Raw genomic sequence first — 22,882 nt, 5'->3', positions numbered from 1 at the left:
GGTGTTCCACAGAGTTTGGTGTTGTGACTGCATCTTTTTACATTATATGTCAATAATTTGGATGATGGAATTGATGGCGTTGTAGCCAGGTTTGTTATTGATATGAAGATACGTGGAGAGGCAGGTAGATCTGAGGAAGTAGTAAGTCTACAGGAGGTCTTAGCCAGATTGGGAGAATGGACAAAGAAGCAGCAGAGGGAATAGAGTGTAGGGAAGTGTATGGTCATGCACTTTGGTGGTAGGAATAAAAAACCTAAGATATAGGCCAATTGGCCCATCAAGTCTGCTCTGTCATTTCATAATGGCTGATCCAATTTTCCTCTCAGCCCCAATCTCCTGCCTTGTCCCTGTATCCCTTGACTTGTCCTGCACAGCTACCTGTGGCAAAGAATTCTATGGATCCACCACTCTCTGGCTAAAGAATTTCTTCTTCATCTCCATTCTAAAAGGATGTTCTTCTATTCCAGACTTGGTCCTCCGGTCTTGGGCTTTCCCACCATAGGAAACATCTTCTCCACATCCACTCCTTCAAGGCCTTTCACCATTCAAAAGGTCTCAATGAGGTCACCCCTCATTCTTCTGCATTCTAGTGATGGCACAGAGCCATCAAACATTCTTCATAAGACAACCCATTTAATCCTGGAATCATTTTCATGAACCCCCTTTGAACCCTCTCCAGTTTCAGGCCATCCTTTCTAAAATAAGGGGCCCAAACCTGCTCACAATCCAAGTGAGGCCTCATCAGTGCTTTATACAGTTTCAGAGTTTCATCCTTGTTTTTGTATTCTAGTCCTCTTGAAATGAATGCTAATGTTGCATTTGCTTTTCTCACCATGGACTCGACCTGCAAAATAACCTTTAGGGAATCCTGCACCAGCACTGCCTAGTCTCTTTGCACCTCAGTATTTTTGTATTTTCTCTCCAATTAGAAAATAGTCAACCCTTTCATTTATTCTTCTAAAGTGCACGACCATACCCTTTTGGACACTGTATTCCCTCTGCCATTTCTTTGCCCACTCCCTCATCTGACTAAGTCCTTCTGTAGCCTCTTTACTTCCTCAAAACTACCTGCCCCTCCACCTATCTTCATATAGTCTGCAAACTTTGGAGCAAAGCCATCAATTCCATCATCCAAATCATTGACGTATAACTGAAAAAGAATCAGTCCCAACACAGACCCCCGTAGACTGGCAGCCCACCAGAAATGGTTCCCTTTATTCTATTGCTTTGTCTCCTGCCAATCAGCCATTGCTTTACCCATGCCAGAAGCTTTCCTGTAATATCACAGGCTCATAGCTTGTAAAACAACCTCATGTGTGGCACCTTGTCAAATGCCTTCTGGAAATCCAAGCACACAATATCAACCGATTCTCCTTTGTCTATCCTGCTTGTTACTTCTTCAAAGAATTCCAACAGATTTGTCAGGCAAGACATTCCCTTGAGGAAACCATACTGACTACAGCCTTTGAGTACACTGAGACCTCATCCATAATAATCGACTCCAATATCTTCACAGCCACTGAGGTCAGACTAACTGGCCTATAGTTTCCTTTCTCCTGCTTCCCTCCCTTCTTGAAGAGTGGAGTGACATTTGCAATTTTCCAGAATCTAGTAGTTCTTGAAAGAACATTACAAATGCCTCCAGGATCTCTTCAACCACCTCTTTCAGAACTGCGGAGTGTACACGATCTGGTCCAGGTGACTTATCTATCTTAAGACCTTTCAGTTTCCCAAGAACCTTCTCTCTAGTTATGGTAACTTCATGACTCTTGATGCCTGGAACTTCCACCATACTGCTAGTGCCTCCCACAGTGAAGACTGATGCAAAATACATATTCAGTTTGTCTGCCGTTTCCTTGTCCTCCATTACGACCTATCCAGCATCATTTTCCACTGGTCCGATATCCACCTTTGCTTTTCTTTTACTCTTTATGCATCTGAAAAAAATTTTTGTAGCTTTAATATTACTGGCTAGCTTACTTTCGTATTCCATCTTTACCTTCCTAATGACTGATTTAGTTGCCTTCTGTTGGCTTTCAAAAGCTTCCCAATCCTCTAACTTCCCACTAATTTTTGATCTATAATTTGCCCTCTCTTTGGCTTTTACTTCACTTGTTAGCCATGGTTGTAGAACCATATAACATTACATTACAGCACAGAAACAGACCTTTTGGCCCTTCTTGGCTGTGCCGAACTATTTTTCTGCCTAGTCCCACTGACCTGCACCTGGACCATATCCCTCCATACACCTCTCATCCTTGTATCTGTCCAAGTTTTTAATGTCAAAAGTGAGCCTACATTTACCACTTCATCTGGTAGCTCATTCCACACTCCCACCACTCTATGTGAAGAAGCCCCCCACAAATGTTCCCTTTAAACTTTTCCCCCTTCACCCTCAATCCATGTCCTCTGGTTTTTTTCTCCCCGAGCCTCAGTGGAAAAAGCCTGCTTGCATTCACTCTATTTATACCCATCATAATTTTATATACCTCTATCAAATCTCCCCTCATTCTACGCTCCAGGGAATAAAGTCCTAACCTATTCAGCCTTTCTCTGTAACTCAATTTCTCTCAAATCCCGGCAACGTCCTTGTAAACCTTCTTTGCACACCTTCAATCTTTTTACTATCCTTCCTGTAATTTGGTGACCAAAACCGAAAACAATACTCCAAATTCGGCCTCACCAATGCATTCCAACCTCACCATAACATTCCAACTCTTATACTCAATACTTTGATTAATAAAGGCCAATGTACCAAAAGCTCTCTTTACGACCCTATCTACCTGTGACACCACTTTTAGGGAATTTTGTATCTGTATTCCCATATCCCTCTGTTCTACTGCACTCCTCAGTGCCTTACCATTTACCTTGTATGTTCTATCTTGGTTTGTCCTTCCAAAGTGCAATACCTCACACTTGTCTGTATTAAACTCCATCTGCCATTTTTCAGCCCATTTTTCCAGCTGGTCCGAATCCCTCTGCAGGCTTTGAAAACCTTCCTTACTGTCCACTACACCTCCAATCTTTGTATCATCAGCAAACTTACTGATCCAATTTACCACATTATCATCCAGATCATTGATATAGATGACAAATAACAATGGACCCAGCACTGATCCCTGTGGCACACTACTAGTCACAGGCCTCCACTCAGAGAAGCAATTCTCTACCACCACTCTCTGGCTTCTTCCATTGAAACCATAGAAACTACAGCACAGAAACAGGCCTTTTGGCCCTTCTTGGCTGTGCCGAACCATTTTCTGCCTAGTCCCACTGACCTGCACACGGACCATATCCCTCCATACACCTCCCATCCATGTATCTGTCCAATTTATTCTTAAATGTTAAAAAAGAACCCACATTTACCACCTTGTCTGCAAGCTCATTCCATACTCCCACCACTCTCTGTGTGAAGAAGCCCCCCCTAATGTTCCCTTTAAACTTTTCCCCCCTCACCCTAAACCCATGTCCTCTGGTTTTTTTTCTCCCCTTGCCTCAGTGGAAAAAGCCTGCTTGCATTCACTCTATCTATACCCATCATAATTTTATATACCTCTATCAAATCTCCCCTCATTCTTCTACGCTCCAGGGAATAAAGTCCCAACCTATTCAACCTTCCTCTGTAACTGAGTTTCTCAAGTCCCGGCAACATCCTTGTAAACCTTCTCTGCACTCTTTCAACCTTATTTATATCCTTCCTGTAATTTGGTGACCAAAACTGAACACAATACTCCAGATTCGGCCTCACCAATGCCTTACACAACCTCATCATAACATTTCAGCTCTTATACTCAATACTTTGACTAATAAAGGCAAGTGTACCAAAAGCTCTCTTTACGACCCTATCTACCTGTGACACCACTTTTAGGGAATTTTGTATCTGTATTCCCAGATCCCTCTGTTCCACTGCACTCCTCAGTTAATATCATTAACCCTGTATGTTCTACGTTGGTTTGTCCTTCCAACGTGCAATACCTCACACTTGTCTGTATTAAACTCCATCTGCCATTTTTCAGCCCATTTTTCCAGCTGGTCCAAGTCCCTCTGCAGGCTCTGAAAACCTTCCTCACTGTCTACTACACCTCCAATCTTTGTATCATCAGCAAACTTGCTGATCCAATTTACCACATTATCATCCAGATCATTGATATAGATGACAAATAACAATGGACCTAGCACTGATCCCTGTGGCACACCACTAGTCACAGGCCTCCACTCAGAGAAGCAATTCGCTACCACCACTCTCTGGCTTCTTCCATCGAGCCAATGTCTAATCCAATTTATCACCTCTCCATGTATACCTAGCGAATGAATTTTCCTAACTAACCTCCCATGCGGGACCTTGTCAAAGGCCTTACTGAAGTCCATGTAGACAATATCCACTGCCTTCCATTCATTCACTTTCCTGGTAACCTCCTCGAAAAACTCCAATAGATTGGTCAAACATGACCTACCATGCACAAAGCCATGTTGACTCTCTCTAATAAGTCCCAGTCTATTCAAATGCTTGTAGATTCTGTCTCTTAGTACTCCCTCCAATAACTTACCTACTACCGACGTTAAACTTACCGGCCTATAATTTCCCGGATTACTTTTCGATCCTTTTTTAAACAACAGAACAACATGAGCCACTCTCCAATCCTCCGGCACCTCACCTGTAGACAGTGACATTTTAAATATTTCAACCAGGGCCCCTGCAATTTCAACACTAGTCTCCTTCGAGGTCCGAGGGAACACCCTGTCAGGTCCCGGGGATTTATCCACTTTAATTTTCCTCAAGACAGCAAGGACCTCCTCCTTTTCGATCTGTACAGTTTCCATGATCTCACTACTTGTTTCCCTTAATTCCATAGACTTCATGCCAGTTTCCTCAGTAAACACAGACGCAAAAAACCTATTTAAGATCTCCCCCATTTCCTTTGGTTCTGCACATAGCCGACCACTCTGATCTTCAACAGGACCAATTTTATCCCTTACAATCCTTTTGCCCTTAGTATACCTGTAAAAGCTCTTTGGATTATCCTTCACTTTGACTGCCAAGGCAACCACATGTCTTCTTTTAGCCCTCCTGATTTCTTTCTTAAGTATTTTCTTGCACTTCTTATACTCCTCAAGCACCTTATTTACTCCCTGCTTCCTATACACGTCATACAACTCCCGCTTCTTCTTTATCAGAGTTGCAATATCCCTTGAGAACCAAGGTTCCTTATTCCTATTCACCTTGCCTTTAATCCTGACTGGAACATACAAATTCTGCACTCTCAGAATTTCTGCTTTGAAGGCTTCCCACCTACCGATCACATCCATGCCAGAGAACAACCTGTCCCAATCCACGCTTTTTAGATCCTTTCTCATTTCTTCAAATTTGGCCTTCTTCCAGTTAAGAACCTCAACCCTAGGACCGGATCTATCCTTGTCCATGATCAAGTTGAAACTAATGGTGTTATGATCACTGGAACCAAAGTGCTCCCCTACACAGACTTCTGTCACTTGTCCTAACTCGTTTCCTAACAGGAGATCCAATATTGCATCCCCTCTAGTTGGTCCCTCTATATATTGATTTAGAAAACTTTCCTGAACACATTTTACAAACTCTAAACCATCTAGACCCCTAACAGTATGGAAGACCAAATCAATATATGGAAAATTAAAATCCCCTACCACCACAACTTTATGTTTCCTGCAGTTGCCTGCTCTCTCTCTGCAGATCTGCACTTCCAATTCTCTTTGACTATTGGGTGGTCTGTAATACAATCCCACTAATGTGGCCATACCTTTCCTGTTTCTCAGCTCCACCCACAAGGACTCAGTAGACAAACCCTCTAATCTGTCCTGCCTGAGCACTGCTGTAATATTTGAGCCAATGTCTAATCCAATTTACTACCTCTCCATGTATTCCTAGCGACTGAATCTTCCTAACTAACCTCCCATGCAGGACCTTGTCAAAGGCCTTACTGAAATCCATGTTATCAGCATCCACTGCCTTCCCTTCATCCACTTTCCTGGTAACCTCCTCGAAAAATTCCAACAGATTTGTCAAAAATGACCTACCATGCACAAAGCCATGTTGACTCTCCCTAATAAGTCCCTGTCTATCCAAATACTTGTGGATCCTATCTCTTAGTACTCCTTCGAATAATTTACCTACTACCAACGTCAAATTTACCGGCCTATAATTTCCCAGATTACTTTTAGAGCCTTTTTTAAGCAATGGAACAACATGAGCTATCCTCCAATCCTCCGGCACCTCACCCGTAGATACCAACATTTTAAATATATCTGCCAGGGCCCCTGCAATTTCAACACTAGTCTCCTTCAAGGTCCGAGGGAATATCCTGTCAGGTCCTGGGGATTTATCTACTCTGATTTGCCTCCAGGTAGCAAGCACCTCCTCCTCTTCAATCTGTATAGGTTCCATGACCTCACTACTTGTTTGCCTTATTTCCATAGACTCCATGCCTGTTACCTGTTTAATAAATACAGACGCAAAAAACCCATTTAAGATCTCCCCCATTTCTCTTGGTTCCATACATAGCCGACCACTCTGATCTTCAAGAGGACCAGTTTTATCCCTTACTATCCTTTTGCTCTTAATATACCTGTAGAAACCCTTTGGATTATCCTTCACCTTGACTGCCAAAGCAACCTCATGTCTTCTTTTAGCCCTCCTGATTTCTTTCTTAAGTATTTTTTTGCACTTTTTATACTCCTCAAGCACTTTATTTGCTCCCTCTTTCCTATACATGTCATACATCTCTCTCTTCTTTATCAGAGTTCCAATATCCCTTGGGAACCAAGGTTACTTATTCTTAAAAGTTGCTGGTGAACGCAGCAGGCCAGGACTAAGTGTCTCGGCCCGGAACGTCGACTGTACCTCTTCCTAGAGATGCTGCCTGGCCTGCTGTGTTCACCAGCAACTTTTATGTGTGTTGCTTGAAATTCCAGCATCTGCAGATTTCCTCGTGTTCCTTATTGTTATTCACTTTGCCTTTAATCCTGACAGGAGAGGTTACCTTGTATCATCTTACCTTTAGTACTTTCTCTTTGGTATGTATAGATGGCGGGGGACTAATATTGCTTCCAGAAATTCCATCCATTGCTGCTCTGCTGTCATCCCTGCCAGCGTTCTTTTCCAATCAATTCTGGCCAGCTCCTCTCTCATGCCTCTCTAATTCCTTTTAATCCACGGTAATACTGATACATTTAGCTTCTCCTTCTCAAATTTCAGGGTGAATTTGATTATATTATGATCACCTACCCCTGAGGGTTCTCTTACCTTAAGCTCTCTAAGCAATTCTGGTTCATTGCACAACACCCAATCCAGAATAACTGATTCTCTAGTGGGTTCAACCACGAACTGCTCTAAAAAGCCATTTCATAGGCACTCTATAAATTCCCCGTCTTGTAACCCAGCACCAACATGATTTTACCCAATCTACCTGGATATTGAAACCCACCATGACTATTGTATGCCTTTTGGTACATCTTTTCTATCTCCATCATAGCTTGTAGACCACATCCTTACTACTGTATGGGAGTCTGTATACAACACCCATCAGGGTTTTTTAACCCTTGCAGTTCCTTGGCCCTAACAACAATGATTCACACCTTCTGACCCCATATCACCTCTTTCTAATAATTTGATGTCATTTTTACCAACAGAGCAATGTCACCCCCTTGGCCTTCCTGCCTATCCTTTTGACACAATATGTATCCTTGGACATTAAGCTCCCAGCTATAATCTCCTTTCAGCCATGATTCAGTGATGCCTACAGTATCATACCCGCCAATCTGTAACTGTGCTGCCAGTTGATCGACCTTATCGATTATACCACGCACATTCAGATGCACCTTTCAGTCCTGTATTCACCCTTTTTGATTTTGTCCACCTTTTGTGTCGCAACTCATCCTGTTCACTGCAATTTTGCCCAATCATCAGCCTCTCCTCACTACACATTGCCTCTGTTTGTAACCCAGCTACCTCATCTTCAGCACTATCATCCACCTTTCTATATGACTTCTTGCATTGAAATACACACAGCTCAGGATACTGTACCAATCACACCATGCTCCTCCTACACTAAATCCTTAGCTATATATTAAACTGTATAATCCCACCTAGTTCCCACCTCACTTGCATGTGGCAAGGATAGCAATCCTGAGATCACAACCCTGGAGGTCCGACCCTTTAACTTAGCACCTAACTCCCTGAACCCCCTATTTAGAACCTCATCACTCATCCCATCCACATCATCGGTACCTACATAGACCACAACCTCTGGCTGATCACCCTCCCACTTAAGAATGCTGAGGACTTGATCTGAGATATCCTGGACCCTGGTGCCCGGGAGGCAATATGCCATCTGTGAAACTTGTTCTCGCTCACAGAACCTGCTGCCCGTTCCTCTAACCAATGAATCCCCTATCACCACAGCATGCATCTTCTCCCCTTCCCCCTTTCCTTCAGAGTTACGGGGCAGACTCAGGGCCAGAGACCCACCCAATGTGACTCTCCTCCGTAAGGACATTTCCCCCCCTCACGACAGTATCCCAAGTGATATCTATTGTTGAGGGGGATTGCCACAGGGATACTCTGCACTGGCTCCTTAACCCCTTTCCCCTTCCTGACTGTCACCCAGTCTCCTGTGTCCTGCACCTTGGGTGTAACTATCTCTCTATATGCCCTATCATCCATTCAGCCTCTCGAATGATCCAGAGTTCATCCAGTTCCAGCTGCAACTCATTAACGTGGTTTGCTAGAAGCTGCAGCCGTATGAATTTCTCACAGCTGTAGTCCTCCTTTAATTTGCATTTCTAATCAATCCCAAATGCCGATGATTGCTGGTCAAAGCTCTTCCTCACTGCTGCAACCTGCTGCTCTCTTTTTATCTTTGGGAGGTGGACCTGATTGAAGTCCCCTCCAAACTTCCGATTGCCTTTGGTTAAAGGTGTGCGGGCCGGGCGGGGGTCGGGGGCTGTGCGGCCCGGGCGGCGGTCGGGGGCTGTGCGGCCCGGGCGGCGGTCGGGGGCTGTGCGGGCCGGGCGGGCCGGGCGGCGGTCGGGGGCTGTGCGGGCCGGGCGGCGGTCGGGGGCTGTGCGGGCCGGGCGGGCCGGGCGGCGGTCGGGGGCTGTGCGGGCCGGGCGGCGGTCGGGGACTGTGCGGGCCGGGCGGGCCGGGTGGCGGTCGGGGGCTGTGCGGGCCGGGCGGCGGTCGGGGACTGTGCGGGCCGGGCGGCGGTCGGGGACTGTGCGGGCCGGGCGGGGGTCGGGGGCTGTGCGGGCCGGGCGGGCCGGGTGGGGGTCGGGGGCTGTGCGGGCCGGGCGGCGGTCGGGGGCTGTGCGGGCCGGGCGGGCCGGGCGGCGGTCGGGGGCTGTGCGGGCCGGGCGGCGGTCGGGGGCTGTGCGGGCCGGGCGGCGGTCGGGGGCTGTGCGGGCCGGGTGGCGGTCGGGGGCTGTGCGGGCCGGGCGGGCCGGGCGGGGGTCGGGGGCTGTGCGGGCCGGGCGGGGGTCGGGGGCTGTGCGGGCCGGGCGGCGGTCGGGGACTGTGCGGGCCGGGCGGCGGTCGGGGGCTGTGCGGGCCGGGCGGGCCGGGCGGCGGTCGGGGGCTGTGCGGGCCGGGCGGCGGTCGGGGGCTGTGCGGGCCGGGCGGGGGTCGGGGGCTGTGCGGGCCGGGCGGGGGTCGGGGGCTGTGCGGGCCGGGCGGCGGTCGGGGGCTGTGCGGGCCGGGCGGGCCGGGTGGCGGTCGGGGACTGTGCGGGCCGGGCGGCGGTCGGGGGCTGTGCGGGCCGGGCGGGCCGGGCGGCGGTCGGGGGCTGTGCGGGCCGGGCGGCGGTCGGGGGCTGTGCGGGCCGGGCGGGGGTCGGGGGCTGTGCGGGCCGGGCGGGGGTCGGGGGCTGTGCGGGCCGGGCGGCGGTCGGGGGCTGTGCGGGCCGGGCGGGCCGGGCGGCGGTCGGGGGCTGTGCGGGCCGGGCGGGCCGGGCGGCGGTCGGGGGCTGTGCGGGCCGGGCGGCGGTCGGGGACTGTGCGGGCCGGGCGGGGGTCGGGGGCTGTGCGGGCCGGGCGGCGGTCGGGGGCTGTGCGGGCCGGGCGGGGGTCGGGGGCTGTGCGGGCCGGGCGGCGGTCGGGGACTGTGCGGGCCGGGCGGGGGTCGGGGGCTGTGCGGGCCGGGCGGCGGTCGGGGGCTGTGCGGGCCGGGCGGGGGTCGGGGGCTGTGCGGGCCGGGCGGGGGTCGGGGGCTGTGCGGGCCGGGCGGCGGTCGGGGGCTGTGCGGGCCGGGCGGGGGTCGGGGGCTGTGCGGGCCGGGCGGCGGTCGGGGGCTGTGCGGGCCGGGCGGTAGGCAGCTGTGCGGACAGCGGGAGTCTGAAGGGGCTCTGGGCCGCTGGAGCTGCCGAGTGCGGACCAGCCGGAAGCCGCCAGCTTTTCCTTTCACTTTCATTTCCCCTTCCCCAGATCGAATCGAAGGCTGGGCCTTGGGGAGCAGCGGTCACCCTTCTCTCGCCTCGGCGGCGCTGGTAAGTGCTCGGCCCCATTCCGGGAGGCAGCACCGGCTATGCGCGGTTCATCATACGGCCCGGCCCACCGGATTTACCGGATTGCCGCTGATGGCGCACCTCTACTCCTGTTCCCTGCACCCACCCGGCTGGGGAATCCCGCTCTCCCTCTGTCTCGGCTTCCATCACCCCTGAGGAAGTGACCCTCCCCCGGCGATGGAAGGAATTTGCCTGATTTCTGTTTGAAGTTAGCGACCATTGTTAAACGGCCAACAGCCCCGCGCCCCTTCCTCAGAGAGAAGAGCCTTCCTCGCCGGCGGCAGAGAGAGGGAGGTGGAGAGCAGTGACTGAAGATCTGTCGAAGCACAAATCACTAGATTCAAGGATAGCTTCTATCTCATTAACTAAGTCTTGATCTCCCAATCGATCTTGCCATGGACCTTGCAGTTTATTTGTGGGGACTTCTGGATGAAATCACCTGGTTGATAGGTTGATGTGGGAGTTTAGGTCTTAAAGGAGAAACTCGGTGCTGTCCACATTCAAAGGGATCGAAGAGTCAGGCAAGTGATTGGTAAAGCAGCACAGAGAAACTGAGCAGGTCAGGCAGCATCCGTGGAGGGGAATAAATGGTTGACATTTTAGGCCAAAACACTACAGTTTGTGTTTATGATTAGTAAGGAAAATAGCATAGAGGCCTCTGGCTACCAGAGGATTTGAGTAAAAAGGGTAGTATTGTGGGATAACAGCTGGAGTATTGTTTACAGAAAGGAACATACTTCCACAGGCAGGTCCTACTGTGGGAGGAGAGATGAGGGAGACTGGATTCTCCACAGATTTTGAAAGAATGAAGGGTGATCTGGTTCAAGGTTACAAATTAGTTGCAGAGTTCATCAGGCTGGACGCAGGGAATACAGTTCTGGGATGTTTCTAAGCTGGGAGCTGGAGGTCACTTTCAGAACAAGGGGTAGCCCGTTTGGGAGAAAGTTTCTTTGCTGACAGGGTGGCAGGCACCTTTGATAGAGGCTCCTCATTCTCCACCGAAACAGAACTCATTAGAATTCTGAATGTTTGGGGAATTAGATACAGAGGACTAGTGCTGGAAAATGGAGCAAAGTGAACAGGCCGGGCTTGAAGAGGTATATGCAGTTCCTTGATTCAGGGGGATAGAGACAGAGATTGATATTTGAGTACATAATCAACCTCTGTCTCTGTCCTATGGCTGAGGACCTGGTGCAGGGGGCTATGGTTTCATGTTTTTGGGTCGTTGCGATCTGTTCTGGGGAAGGCATGACCTGTATAAAAGTGGCAAGTTACACCTGAACCTGAGGGGAGGCTTTAAGCTAATTTGGCAGGGATTTGGGAACCTCAGTGATAGGGCTGAGGAGGCAACAGTTGGTATTCAAGCAGAGGCACTGTAATGAGACTGAGGAGGGACAGGTAGATGATGGAGCAAAATTGCTGTCAGTGGGATGAGTTGCAGTGTAACAGTGTGCAAACAAGTGGCAGATGGAATACGGTGTTGGGAAGAGTGTGATCATGCACTTTGCTAGCAGGAACAAAATCATGGACTATTTTCTAAATGGGGAGCAAATTCAAAAATCAGAAGTGTAAAGGTACTTGGGATTCCACATGCTGTATTCCCTAAAGGTTAACTTGCAGGTTGAGCCAGTGGTGAGGAAAGGAAATACAATGTTAATATTCATCTCGAAGGGACTACAATATAAAAGCAAGGAGCAATTGATGGCTCTGGGCCTGTACTCATGGAATTTAGAAGAATGAGGGGCGAGTCTCATTGAAACATATCGAATATTGAAAGGCCTGGATATTATGGGGGAGTCTAGGACCACAGGGCACAGCCTCAGAAATGGGGGTGACCATTTAGGATGGAGATAAGAAGGAATTTCTTTAGTCAGAGGGTGGTGAATCTGTGGAATTCATTTCACAGGCAGCTGTGCAGGCCAAGTCATTGGGTGTATTTAAGGCGAAGATTGATAAGTCAAGGCATCAAGATAGTAAACAGAAACACAGAATGCAGAAACCAGTCCTGCTGTAAGGTGCTGAGAATAGATGCTGCCTGGCCTCCAGCATTTTGTGATTGTTGCAACATCTAATGAGAAAGTGCAGTGCAGGGGGACAAATAAAGTGCAGTGGCTATGATGGGGTAGACGGGGAGGTCAAGAGTTCATATAAGATGTCCATTCAAGAGTCTAATAGTAGTGGGGTAGAAGTTATCCTCGAGTCTAGTGGCTTGTGCTTCTGAGCTGATGTATCTCCTGGGGGGGGGGGGGGGTGGAATGTGTAGATGAGCGAATGAATAGGCTGGGAGGGGCCTTGGTTATGTTGGCTGCTTCGCTGATGTGGTGGGAAATGTAGACGGAGTCAGTGGAGGAGAGGCTGATAGTACACCACATTCACTTCTCTCTGCAGTCTTGGGCAGCAAAGTTGCCATACTGAGTTGTGATGCTTTCTATGGTGCATCTGTAAAATTTGGTGAGGGTTGTCAGGGACCTACCAGATTTCCTTAGCCTTTTGAGGTGCTGGTGCAATTGAATACTAATATAACTTTTGCATTCATTGTTCTCAGACGATATGTTTATTTTTTTTCTTCTGAATGAATGAAGGTAATGGAACCTGGATCAGCTACCAGTCTGTCAGATGAAAGTGTGACATGTGGAGTTTGTCATAACCAACTGAGGAGACCCAAGCTACTTCCGTGCCTGCACAGTGCTTGCCTGGAATGCCTGCAGATTGTGTGGGCAGAGCAGAACTTCACCGGCTGCCCCATCTGCAGTGCCCCCTCAGACAGGGATGTCACCAAAATACAAGACAACACGCTCTTGGCCTACCTGGTGAGCACCCTGCAGATGTGGCAGAGGATTGGCTCTGGGCTCAACATCTGCTGCAGTGTCTGCCTGGCACATAGCAATGAGGAGCCTGCCACTTCTGTCTGCTTCGAGTGCGATCAGTTCCTGTGCCTGAGGTGCTGCGACAGCCACCAGCTTCTGACGAAGAAGTACAGGCATGTGGTGATGTCCTTTGATGACCTGAAGGCGCTCAGCTGTGAGGAGTTTGCAGACATTGCAAAGAACAAGAAGCAGTCCATTTGTGCAGAACACAAGGAGCAACAGATCAGGTAGAATCAGTGTTGCATGGTTCCAGTCAATTTGTGCAGAACACAAAGAGCAACAGATCAGGTAGAATCAGTGCAGAGCGGCCAGTGAGTGAGTGGCTCAGGGTAGGAGTGGAGCTTTGAGGCTTTGGCTCCAGAGGCTGAGGATGAGCTTGCTCCCAGTGAGGTAAGGCTGGGTAAGCTCCTTTAATTAATTTAATTAACTTAGGAGTTGGTAATGGAGGCAGCAGTTAGGGCAGTCCAGTGCTCCGATTGTAGGATGTGGGAAGTCAGGGACAGCACAATTGTCTCTGATAACAACACCTGCAAAAGGTGCATCCAGCTGCGGCTCCTGTTAAACCGAGTTAGGGAACTGAAGCTGGATGAACTTCGGATCATTCGGGAGGCAGAGGCAGTAATAGACAGGAGTTTCAGGGAGATAGTCACCCCTAAAAGTCAGGAGACAGGTAGCTGGGTGATTGTCAGGAGAGGGAAGGGGAATAGACAGAATGAGCAGAGCACCCCGTGGCCGTTCCCATCAACAATAAGTATACTGTTTTGGATACTATTGGTGGGGACGACCTACCAGGGACAAGTTGTCGTGGTCACGTCTCTGGCACCGAGACTGGACCCTCAGCTCGGAAGGGAAGGAGGGAAAAGAGGAGAGCAGTAGTGATAGGGGATTTGATAGTTAGGGGGACAGATAAGAGGTTCTGTGGGAGAGATCAAGAATCCCAGATGGTCTGTTGCCTCCCTGGTGCCAGGGTCCATGATATCTCGGATCGAGTTCTCGGTATTCTCAGGAGAGAGGATGAGCAGCCAGATGTCGTGGTCCATGTGGGGACCAATGACATAGATAGGAGTAGAGATGAAGTCCTGAAGAAGGAATATAGGGAGTTAGGAAAGAAGTTAAAAAGCAGGACCTCAAGGGTGGTAATCTCGGGATTGCTGCCTGTGCCACGAGACAGACAGGGTAGGAACAGGAAGTTATGGCAGATGAATGTGTGGCTGAAGAGCTGGTGCAGGGGGCAGGGGTTCATATTTCTGGATCATTGGGATCTCTTCTGAGGAAGGTCTGACCTGTACAAAAAGGAAGGGCTGCACCTGAACTGGAAAGGAACCAATATCCTGGCGGGCAGGTTTGCTGGAGCTGTTGGGGAGGGTTTAATCTAGTTTGGCAGAGGGGTGGGAATCAGAATGTGAGGGCAGAGATTAGGGTAGAAGGACAAGGGCACGATGCTGTGTGTTCTGAGTTAGTGAGGAAGGACAGGCAGGGGACAAAACATAAATGTAGCCACTTAGAGGGGTTGAAATGTGTCTATTTCAACGCTAGGAGTATTAGGAATAAAGGGGACGAACCTAGAGCATGTAATGGTATGTGGAATTATGATGTTGTGGCCGTTACTGAAACTTGGCTGGAGGAAGGGCAGGATTGGCTGATGCAGGTACCGGGGTTTAGGTGTTTTAAAGGAATAGAATGGGAGGTAGAAAAGGGGGGGAGTAGCATTACTGGTCAGGGATAGTCACGGCTATAGAAAGGGCTGCAGAGGGAGTGTCCACTGAGTCGGTGTGGGTAGAAGTCAGAAATAGGAAGGGATCAATCACTGTGCTGGGAGTAGTCTATAGGCCCCCAAATAACCCACGGGACACTGAGGAGCAGATAAGCAGGCAGATTTTAGAATGGTGCAGGAAATACAGGGTTGTAGTTATGGGTGATTTCAACTTCCCTCATATTGACTGGCATCTCCTGACTGCAAGGGGGACAGATGGGGCTGAATTTGTCAGGTGTGTTCAAGAAGGATTTCTGACACAGTATGTGGACCGGCTGATGAGATGAGAGGCCATACTGGATCTAGTTCTGGGTAATGAACCTGGTCAGGCGGCAGACCTCTTGGTGGGGGAACATTTTGGTGAGAATGACCACAACTCCCTTAGCTTCAGCATAGCTATGGAAAAGGATAAAAACAGACAAAATGGGAGAGTGCTTAACTGGAGAAGGGCTAACTATAAAGGGATGAGGCAGGAACTAGCGAGAGTAAATTGGAAACAGATGTTCAAGGGTGAAAGCACAGAAGTAATGTGGAGGAAGTTTAGGACCACTTGTGCTGGGTTCAGGATAGGTTTGTCCCACTGAGACGAGGAAAATATAGTAGGAAAAGGGAACCGTGGCTGACGAAACACGTGAGGCAACTCGTCAAGAGGAAGAAGGAAGCATATGTTAGATATAAAAAGCAGGAAGCAGGAGGGGCTCATGAGAAATATAGGGTAGCCAGGAAGGAGCTTAAGAAAGGACTTAGGAGAACTCAAAGGGGGCATGAGAAGGCCTTGGCATGTAGCATTAAGGAGAACCCCAAGGCGTGCTATGCGTATGTGAAGAACAGAAGGATGACAAGAATGAAGGTGAAGCTGTTAAAGGATAAAGAAGGCAACATGTGCCTGGAGGCGGAGGAGGTTGGGGAGGTCCTAAATGAATACTTTGCTTCAGTATTCACAAGTGAAAAGGACCTTGTTCAGGGTGAGGTCGAAATAGAATAGGCCTGTGTGCTGGTCAGTGTGGAGATTAAGGAAGAAGTAGTGTTGGATCTTCTTAAAAACATCAAGATTGATATACCCCAGGTTACTGTGGGAGGTGAGAGCACTGGAGCAGTAGCTATGATCTTTGAATCCTCTTTGGCTGCAGGGGAGGTGCTGGAGGATTGGAGAATGGCAAATGTAGTTTCCTTGTTTAAAAAAGGTAAAAGGGAGAATCCTGGGAACTATAGACCGGTGAGTTTCACATCAGTGGTCTGCAAACTATTGGAAAGAATTCTTAAAGATAGGATCTACGAGCACTTGGAGAAGTACAGTCTACTCGAGGATAGTCAACATGGCTTTGTGAAGGGAAGGTCGTGCCTCACGAGCCTAATTGAGTTTTTTTGAAGAGGTAACAAAATAATTTGATGAGGGTAGGGCGGTAGATGTAGTCTACATGGATTTTAGCAAGGCATTTGACAAGGTCCCCCACGAGAGACTCATCCAGAAAGTCATGAGGCATGGGATCAGTGGTACCTTGGCTGTTTGGATAAAAAATTGGCTTACAGCAAGAAAGCAGAGGGTAGTAGTGGAAGGAAAGTATTCTGCCTGGAGGTCGGTGACTAGTGGAGTGCCGCAAGGATCTGTCCTGGGACCCCTGCTCTTTGTGATTTTTATAAATGACCTGGATGAAGAGGCGGAAGGATGGGTGAGTAAATTTGCGGATGACATGAAGATTGGAGGAGTTGTGAATGGAGCTGTAGGTTGTCGCAGGTTACAAGAGGATTTAGACAGGATGCAGAGTTGGGCAGAAAAGTGGCAGATGGAGTTCAATCCGGATAAGTGTGAGGTGATGCATTTTGGAAGGACAAACCAGAAGGCTGAGTACAGGGTTAATGGTCGGTTACTTAAGAGTGTGGATGAACAGAGGGACCTTGGGGTTCAAATCCATACATCCCTCAAGGTCACTGCGCAGGTTGATAGGATAGTTAAGAAGGCCTGTGGGATGCTCGGCTTCATTAATAGGGTATTGAGTTCAAGAGTAGAGAGGTCATGTTGCAATTCTACAAATCTCTGGTGAGACCACACTTATAGTATTGTGTTCAGTTCTGGTCACCTCATTATGGGAAGGATGTGGAAGCTATGGAGAGAGTGCAGAGGAGATTTACCAGGATGTTGCCTGGATTGGAAAACAAGTCTTATGAGGCAAGGTTAGCAGAGCTGGGACTTTTCTCTTTGGAGCATAGAAGATGAGAGGGGACTTGATCGAGGTCTACAAGATTATGAGAGGCATAGATAGGGTGGATAGCCAGTACCTGTTTCCCAGGGCACGAATAGCAAACACCAGAGAGCATATGTACAAAGTTAAGGGAGGGAAGTTTAGGGGAGGTATCAGGGCTAAGTTTTTTTTTTTACACAGAGGGTTGTGGGTGCCTGGAATGACTTGCCAGGGATGGTGGTGGAGGCTAAAACATTAGGGGTATTTAAGAGCCTGTTGGACAGGCACATGGATGAAAGAAAAATAGAGGGTTACAGGGTAGAGTGGATTTTGTACTTTGTTTTAAAGGAATATATTAGTTGTGTTACGTACCCCATAACTGGGTTGCCAAACCAGCAGAAATGGACCACTCAGTTGGAGTCTGGATTACTGGAACTAAGAAAGTTTTATTAAAGAAATAAGCAACACAGTACTCTATATAAATGCAACAAGTTAGCAATGAATAAACACACATGTACACAGAACTAGGATAATAGGGTCAATCAGCTCTATCGCAGTCTAGGGGTAAAATAATCAATCACAAGTGACACAGAGCTCAGTTTAGTTCAGTTCGCAGTAATCGCAGTTGTGCCGTTGGAGAGAGAGAGATAGAGAACGAATGAATATTCAAATCGGATTCCAAACAGACCTTCGATATTCCTCGCAGTCAGCTTTCGGGCGAGCCCTTTGTAATGTCTTCTGAGGTCACCGACTGTGACCCCTCCGTTCCAGATACGATCGCTCCTCGGCGGTGAACCCGGCACCCAGGCAAGGGCGGACACGCACACCAGGTTCCCGCCGACCGTATCTTTCCACCCTGTGCGTCTGTGGCTGGTCCCGTGACTAGCCCTCCAAAACTCCCACCGACTTGGGGCGCACCACTTCCAGGGTCTCGTTACCTCGTGGTGTCGTGAGTGGTGTCTGTTGCCTTAGCGAACCTGTCCCTTTTTATCCCTCCTGTTGGGGTATCGCTTGTCCCTCAGACTTCAAACAGTTCAGGGTTCAAAGCAGCCGGTCTTGACAATACTCAGATCGGTGTCTCCTTCCGTTAAACTCTCTCGTCTCCTCATTAACATTTTCAAATGCTGCTCCATTGTCTTACTTATCTCTCTCTCTCCTGAAGACAGGTGGCAGATCAACTGATGATCCCACTTGTGTTAGCACAGGACAGTTAACATCTTAGTCTATGTGTACTTCTGTCACAATCGGCACAACATCGAGGGCTGAAGGGCCTGTACTGTACTGTTAGTATTCTAGTGTCTAGAGTCAGTGTTGCATGGTTCCAGTCCATTTGTGAAGAACGCAAGGAGCAACAGATCAGGTAGAATCAGTGCTGCATGGTTCCAGCAGCCGGGTCAGTCCAGTCATATTCCCCTGGTGTGCAGCTGCTTTACTGGGATTCAGAACACTTGAGTAGTGAGTAGGATTGATCCCAGAACTGAAGGCTGAGCAAGCTCAGCCCAGGACTGTTGTAGCAAAGACTTCTTTGCTGTCAACTAGGAAAGCAGATTGTAAAGAAAGCAGATGTATTAAATCTGTATAAATACCAAGGTATGGGAATGGGGCCTTGCAATAAATATACTGGTAGGATATGAGTCATTGACGGCTACAAAGAACAGTAATTACAGGAGGGTGTTCTGATGGATAAGTTATACAGACATTTAGAAAGGTGGGTTATTTAGGGATAGTCAGCATGGCTTTGTGTTTGGGAGATCATGTCTCATGAACCTGAGTTGTTTGAAGAATTAATAAAAAGTTCCATAAGGACAGGACGGTCGGCATGATCTGTATGGACTTACAAAGGGTCTTTGATAAGGTTGTGCATTGTGGACTCTGGAGAGTTAGATTTCATGGGATAGTCATGGTCATAGTCATACCTTATTGATCCTGGGGGAAATTGGTTTTCGTTACAGTTGCACCATAAATAATAAATTGTAATAAGACCATAAATAGTTAAATAGTAATATGTAAATTATACCAGGAAATAAGTCCAGGACCAGCCGATTGGCTCAGGGTGTCTGACCCACCAAGGGAGGAGTTGTAAAGTTTGATGGCCACAGGCAGGAATGACTTCCTATGATGCTCAGTGCTACATCTTGGTGGAATGAGTCTCTGGCTGAATGTACTCCTGTGCCCACCCAATACATTATGTAGTGGATGGGAGACATTGACCAAGGTGGCATGCAACTTGGACAGCATCCTCTTTTCAGACACCACCGTGAGAGAGCCCAGTTCCATTCCCACAACATCACTGGCCTTACGAATGAGTTTGTTGATTCTGTTGGTGTCCCTCAGCCTGCTGCCCCAGCACACAACAGCAAACATGATAACACTGGCCACCACAGACTCGTAGAACATCCTCAGCATCGTGCGGCAGATGTTAAAGGACCTCAGTCTCCTCAGGAAATAGAGACGGCTCTGACCCTTCTTGTAGACAGCCTCAGTGTTCTTTGACCAGTCCAGTTTATTGTCAATTTGTAATCCTCCACCATGTCCACACTGACCCCCTGGATGGAAACGGGTCACCGGTACCTTAGCTCTCTTCAGGTCTACCACCAGCTCCTTAGTCTTTTTCACATTAAGCTGCAGATAATTCTGCTCACACCATGTGACAAAGTTTCCTACTGTAGCCCTGTACTCAGCCTCATCTCCCTTGCTGATGCATCCAACTATGGCAGAGTCATCCGAAAACTTCTGAAGATGACAAGACTCTGTGCAGTAGTTGAAGTCCGAGCTGTAAATGGTGAAGAGAAAGGGAGACAAGACAGTCCCCTGTGGAGCCCCAGTGCTGCTGATCAGTCTGTCGAACACACAGTGTTGCAAGCACACGTATGGCGGTCTGCCAGTCAGGCAATCAAGAATCCATAATACCAGGGAAGCATCCACCTGCATCGCTGTCAGCTTCTCCCCCAGCAGAGCAGGGCGGATGGTGTTGAACGCACTGGAGAAGTCAAAAAACATGACCCTCACAGTGCTTGCTGGCTTGTCCAGGTGGGCGTAGACACGGTCCAGCAGGTAGACGATGGCATCCTCAACTCCTAGTCGGGGGTGGTAGGCGAACTGGAGGGGATCTAAGTGTGGCCTAACCATAGGCTGGAGCAGCTCCAGAACAACTCTCTCCAGGGTCTTCATGATGTGGGAGGTCAATGCCACCGGTCTGACGTCATTGAGGCCCCCAGGGCGCAGCGTCTTCGGCACAGGGACGAGGCAGGACGTTTTCCACAGTACAGAAACCCTCCGGAGCCTCAGGCTCAGGTTGAATACATGGCGAAGTACTCCACATAGCTGAGGGGCACAGGCTTTGAGCACCCTGGTACTGACACCATCCGGTCCTGCAGCCTTGCTTGGGTTGAGACGTTTCAGCTGTCTTCTCACCTGTTCAGCTGTGAAGCCCACTGTGGTGGTTTCGTGTGGGGAAGGGGTATAGTCATGAGAGCAGGGTGGGGGACTGTGAGGAGGGGTAGGAGGGGAAAGTGGAATATGTGTTGGTTGGGGGCCAACAACAGATGGCTCGTGGGGGATGGGCAGGGGCCACAATGTCAAATCTGTTAAAGAACAGGTTAGGTTCATTGACCCTGTCCACACTGCTTTCAGCTCCTCTGTTGCTAGTTTGCCGGAACCCAGTGATGGTCCTCATTCCCCTCCAGACCTCTCTCATGTTGTTCTGCTGGAGTTTCCACTCAAGTTTCCTCCTGTACCTGTCTTTAGCCTCCCTGATCCTGGCTTTCAGGTCCCTCTGTATTGCCCTCAGCTCCTCCCTATTTCTATATCTAAACGCCCTCTTTTTAGCGTTCAGGATGTCCTTAATGTCCTTTGTCACCCATGGCTTGTTTTTTGAATAACAAAGGACAGTTCTTGTCAGAACATTGCAGTCCACACAGAAGTTGATGTAATCAGTGATGCACTCTGTGAGCCCATCAATATCCTCTCCATGTGGCTCACAGAGTGCCTGCCAGTCTGTCACCTCAAAACAACCCTGGAGCGCCTCATAAGCCTCCTCTGACCATTTCCTCACTGTCCTTGAGGTTGCAGGTTTACTCTTCACCAGAGACACGTAGCAGGGTTTCAGATGCACCAGGTTGTGATCTGACCTTCCCAGTGGGGGGAGGGGAGAGGAGCTGTATGCATCCTTAACGTTAGCGTACATCAAATCCAGAGTCCTCTCCCCTCTGGTTGTACAGCTCACGTGCTGCGTGAAGTTGGATCCTGGGAGAGTTGGCTAATTGGATGCAGAATTGGCTTGATGGTAGGAAACAGAGTGATGGTAGTAGGTTGTTTTTTAGTTTGGAGGCCCATGACTCATGGTGTTCCCCAGGGGTCAGTGCTGGGCTCATTGCTGTGTGTACTGTGAATGACCTGGGCGAGAATGTACTAGGCATAGTTAGCAAGTTTGCAGATCACACTAAAATAGTTGATGTCACAGACAGTGAAGAGAGGGATTTACATCAGCTGGGTAAATGGGCTGTGGAATGGTAAATGGAGTTTAATTCTGTTAAATAGGAACATAGAAACACAGAAAATAGATGCAGGAGTAGGCCATTCAGCCCTTTGAGCCTGCACCGCCATTTATTATGATCATGGCTGACCATCCAACTCAGAACCCTGCACCAGCCTTCCCTCCATACCCCCTGATCCCCGTAGCCACAAGGGCCATATCTAACTCCCTTTTAAATATAGCCAATGAACTGGCCTGAACTGTTTCCTGTGGCAGAGAATTCCACAGATTCTCTGTGTGAAGAAGCTTTTCCCTAATCTCAGTCCTAAAAGGCTTCCCCTTTATCCTCAAACTGTGACCCCTCGTTCTGGACTTCCCCAACATCGGGAACAATCTTCCTGCATCTAGCCTGTCCAATCCCTTTAGGATTTTATACGTTTCAATCAGATCCCCCCTCAATCTTCTAAATTCCAATGCAGTCTTTCATCATATGAAAGTCCTGCCATCCCAGGAATCAATCTGGTGAACCTTCTTTGTACTCCCTCTATGGCAAGGATGTCTTTCCTCAGATTAGGGGACCAAAACTGCACAAAATACTCCAGAATAGAATGTGTTACATTCCGGGAAGGCAACAGGTAGGATTTTTACAGTCAATGGTGGTGGAGAATAGATAGATACAAGGTTCCCTGGTGTTACAGGCAGATTGGGTAGTGAAGAAGGCATTGGCACGCTGGGCTTCATCTGGCAAGGCATTGAATACAGAGGTTCGAATGGTATGTTGCAGTTGTATAGACATTAGTGAAACAGCATTTGTAAAATTGTGTTTGGTTTTGGTCTCCCTACTATAGGAAGGTTTCAGAATCAGTTTCATATCTATTATCAGTGTCTTCTATGATGGAAAGATGCCATTAAGCTCGAAAGAGGAGATTTACATGACTGTTGCTGGGACTTATGGGACTGCGTTATGGAGGGTGGTTGAGCAAGTTTTTTCATCGGAGCTAAGGAGAGGTGGTCTTACGGAGATGGATACCATTATAAGGGGCATAGATAAGGTATTTTTCCCAGGGTTGGGGAATCTG

At 48.7% G+C, this 22,882-nt stretch overlaps 1 protein-coding gene across 1 annotated transcript in view; it reads left to right on the top strand.

The window, feature by feature from the left end:
- The window catches only part of LOC140187652 (protein PML-like), a 48,519-nt gene that overhangs the window by 119 nt on the left and 25,518 nt on the right, over positions 1 to 22,882 (top strand). The window contains exons 2-4 of the mRNA XM_072243174.1: positions 8,700 to 8,751; positions 8,949 to 10,511; positions 13,112 to 13,623. Of these exons, the coding sequence (XP_072099275.1) occupies positions 8,700 to 8,751; positions 8,949 to 10,511; positions 13,112 to 13,623 (2,127 nt within the window). The remainder of the gene's footprint in view (positions 1 to 8,699; positions 8,752 to 8,948; positions 10,512 to 13,111; positions 13,624 to 22,882) is intronic.

This window comes from Mobula birostris, chromosome 25, assembly GCF_030028105.1.
Source record: "Mobula birostris isolate sMobBir1 chromosome 25, sMobBir1.hap1, whole genome shotgun sequence".
Lineage (NCBI taxonomy): Eukaryota > Metazoa > Chordata > Chondrichthyes > Myliobatiformes > Myliobatidae > Mobula > Mobula birostris.
The sequence above is the reverse complement of the archived record's forward strand: the minus strand, read 5'-3'. Positions and strand labels throughout refer to the sequence as shown.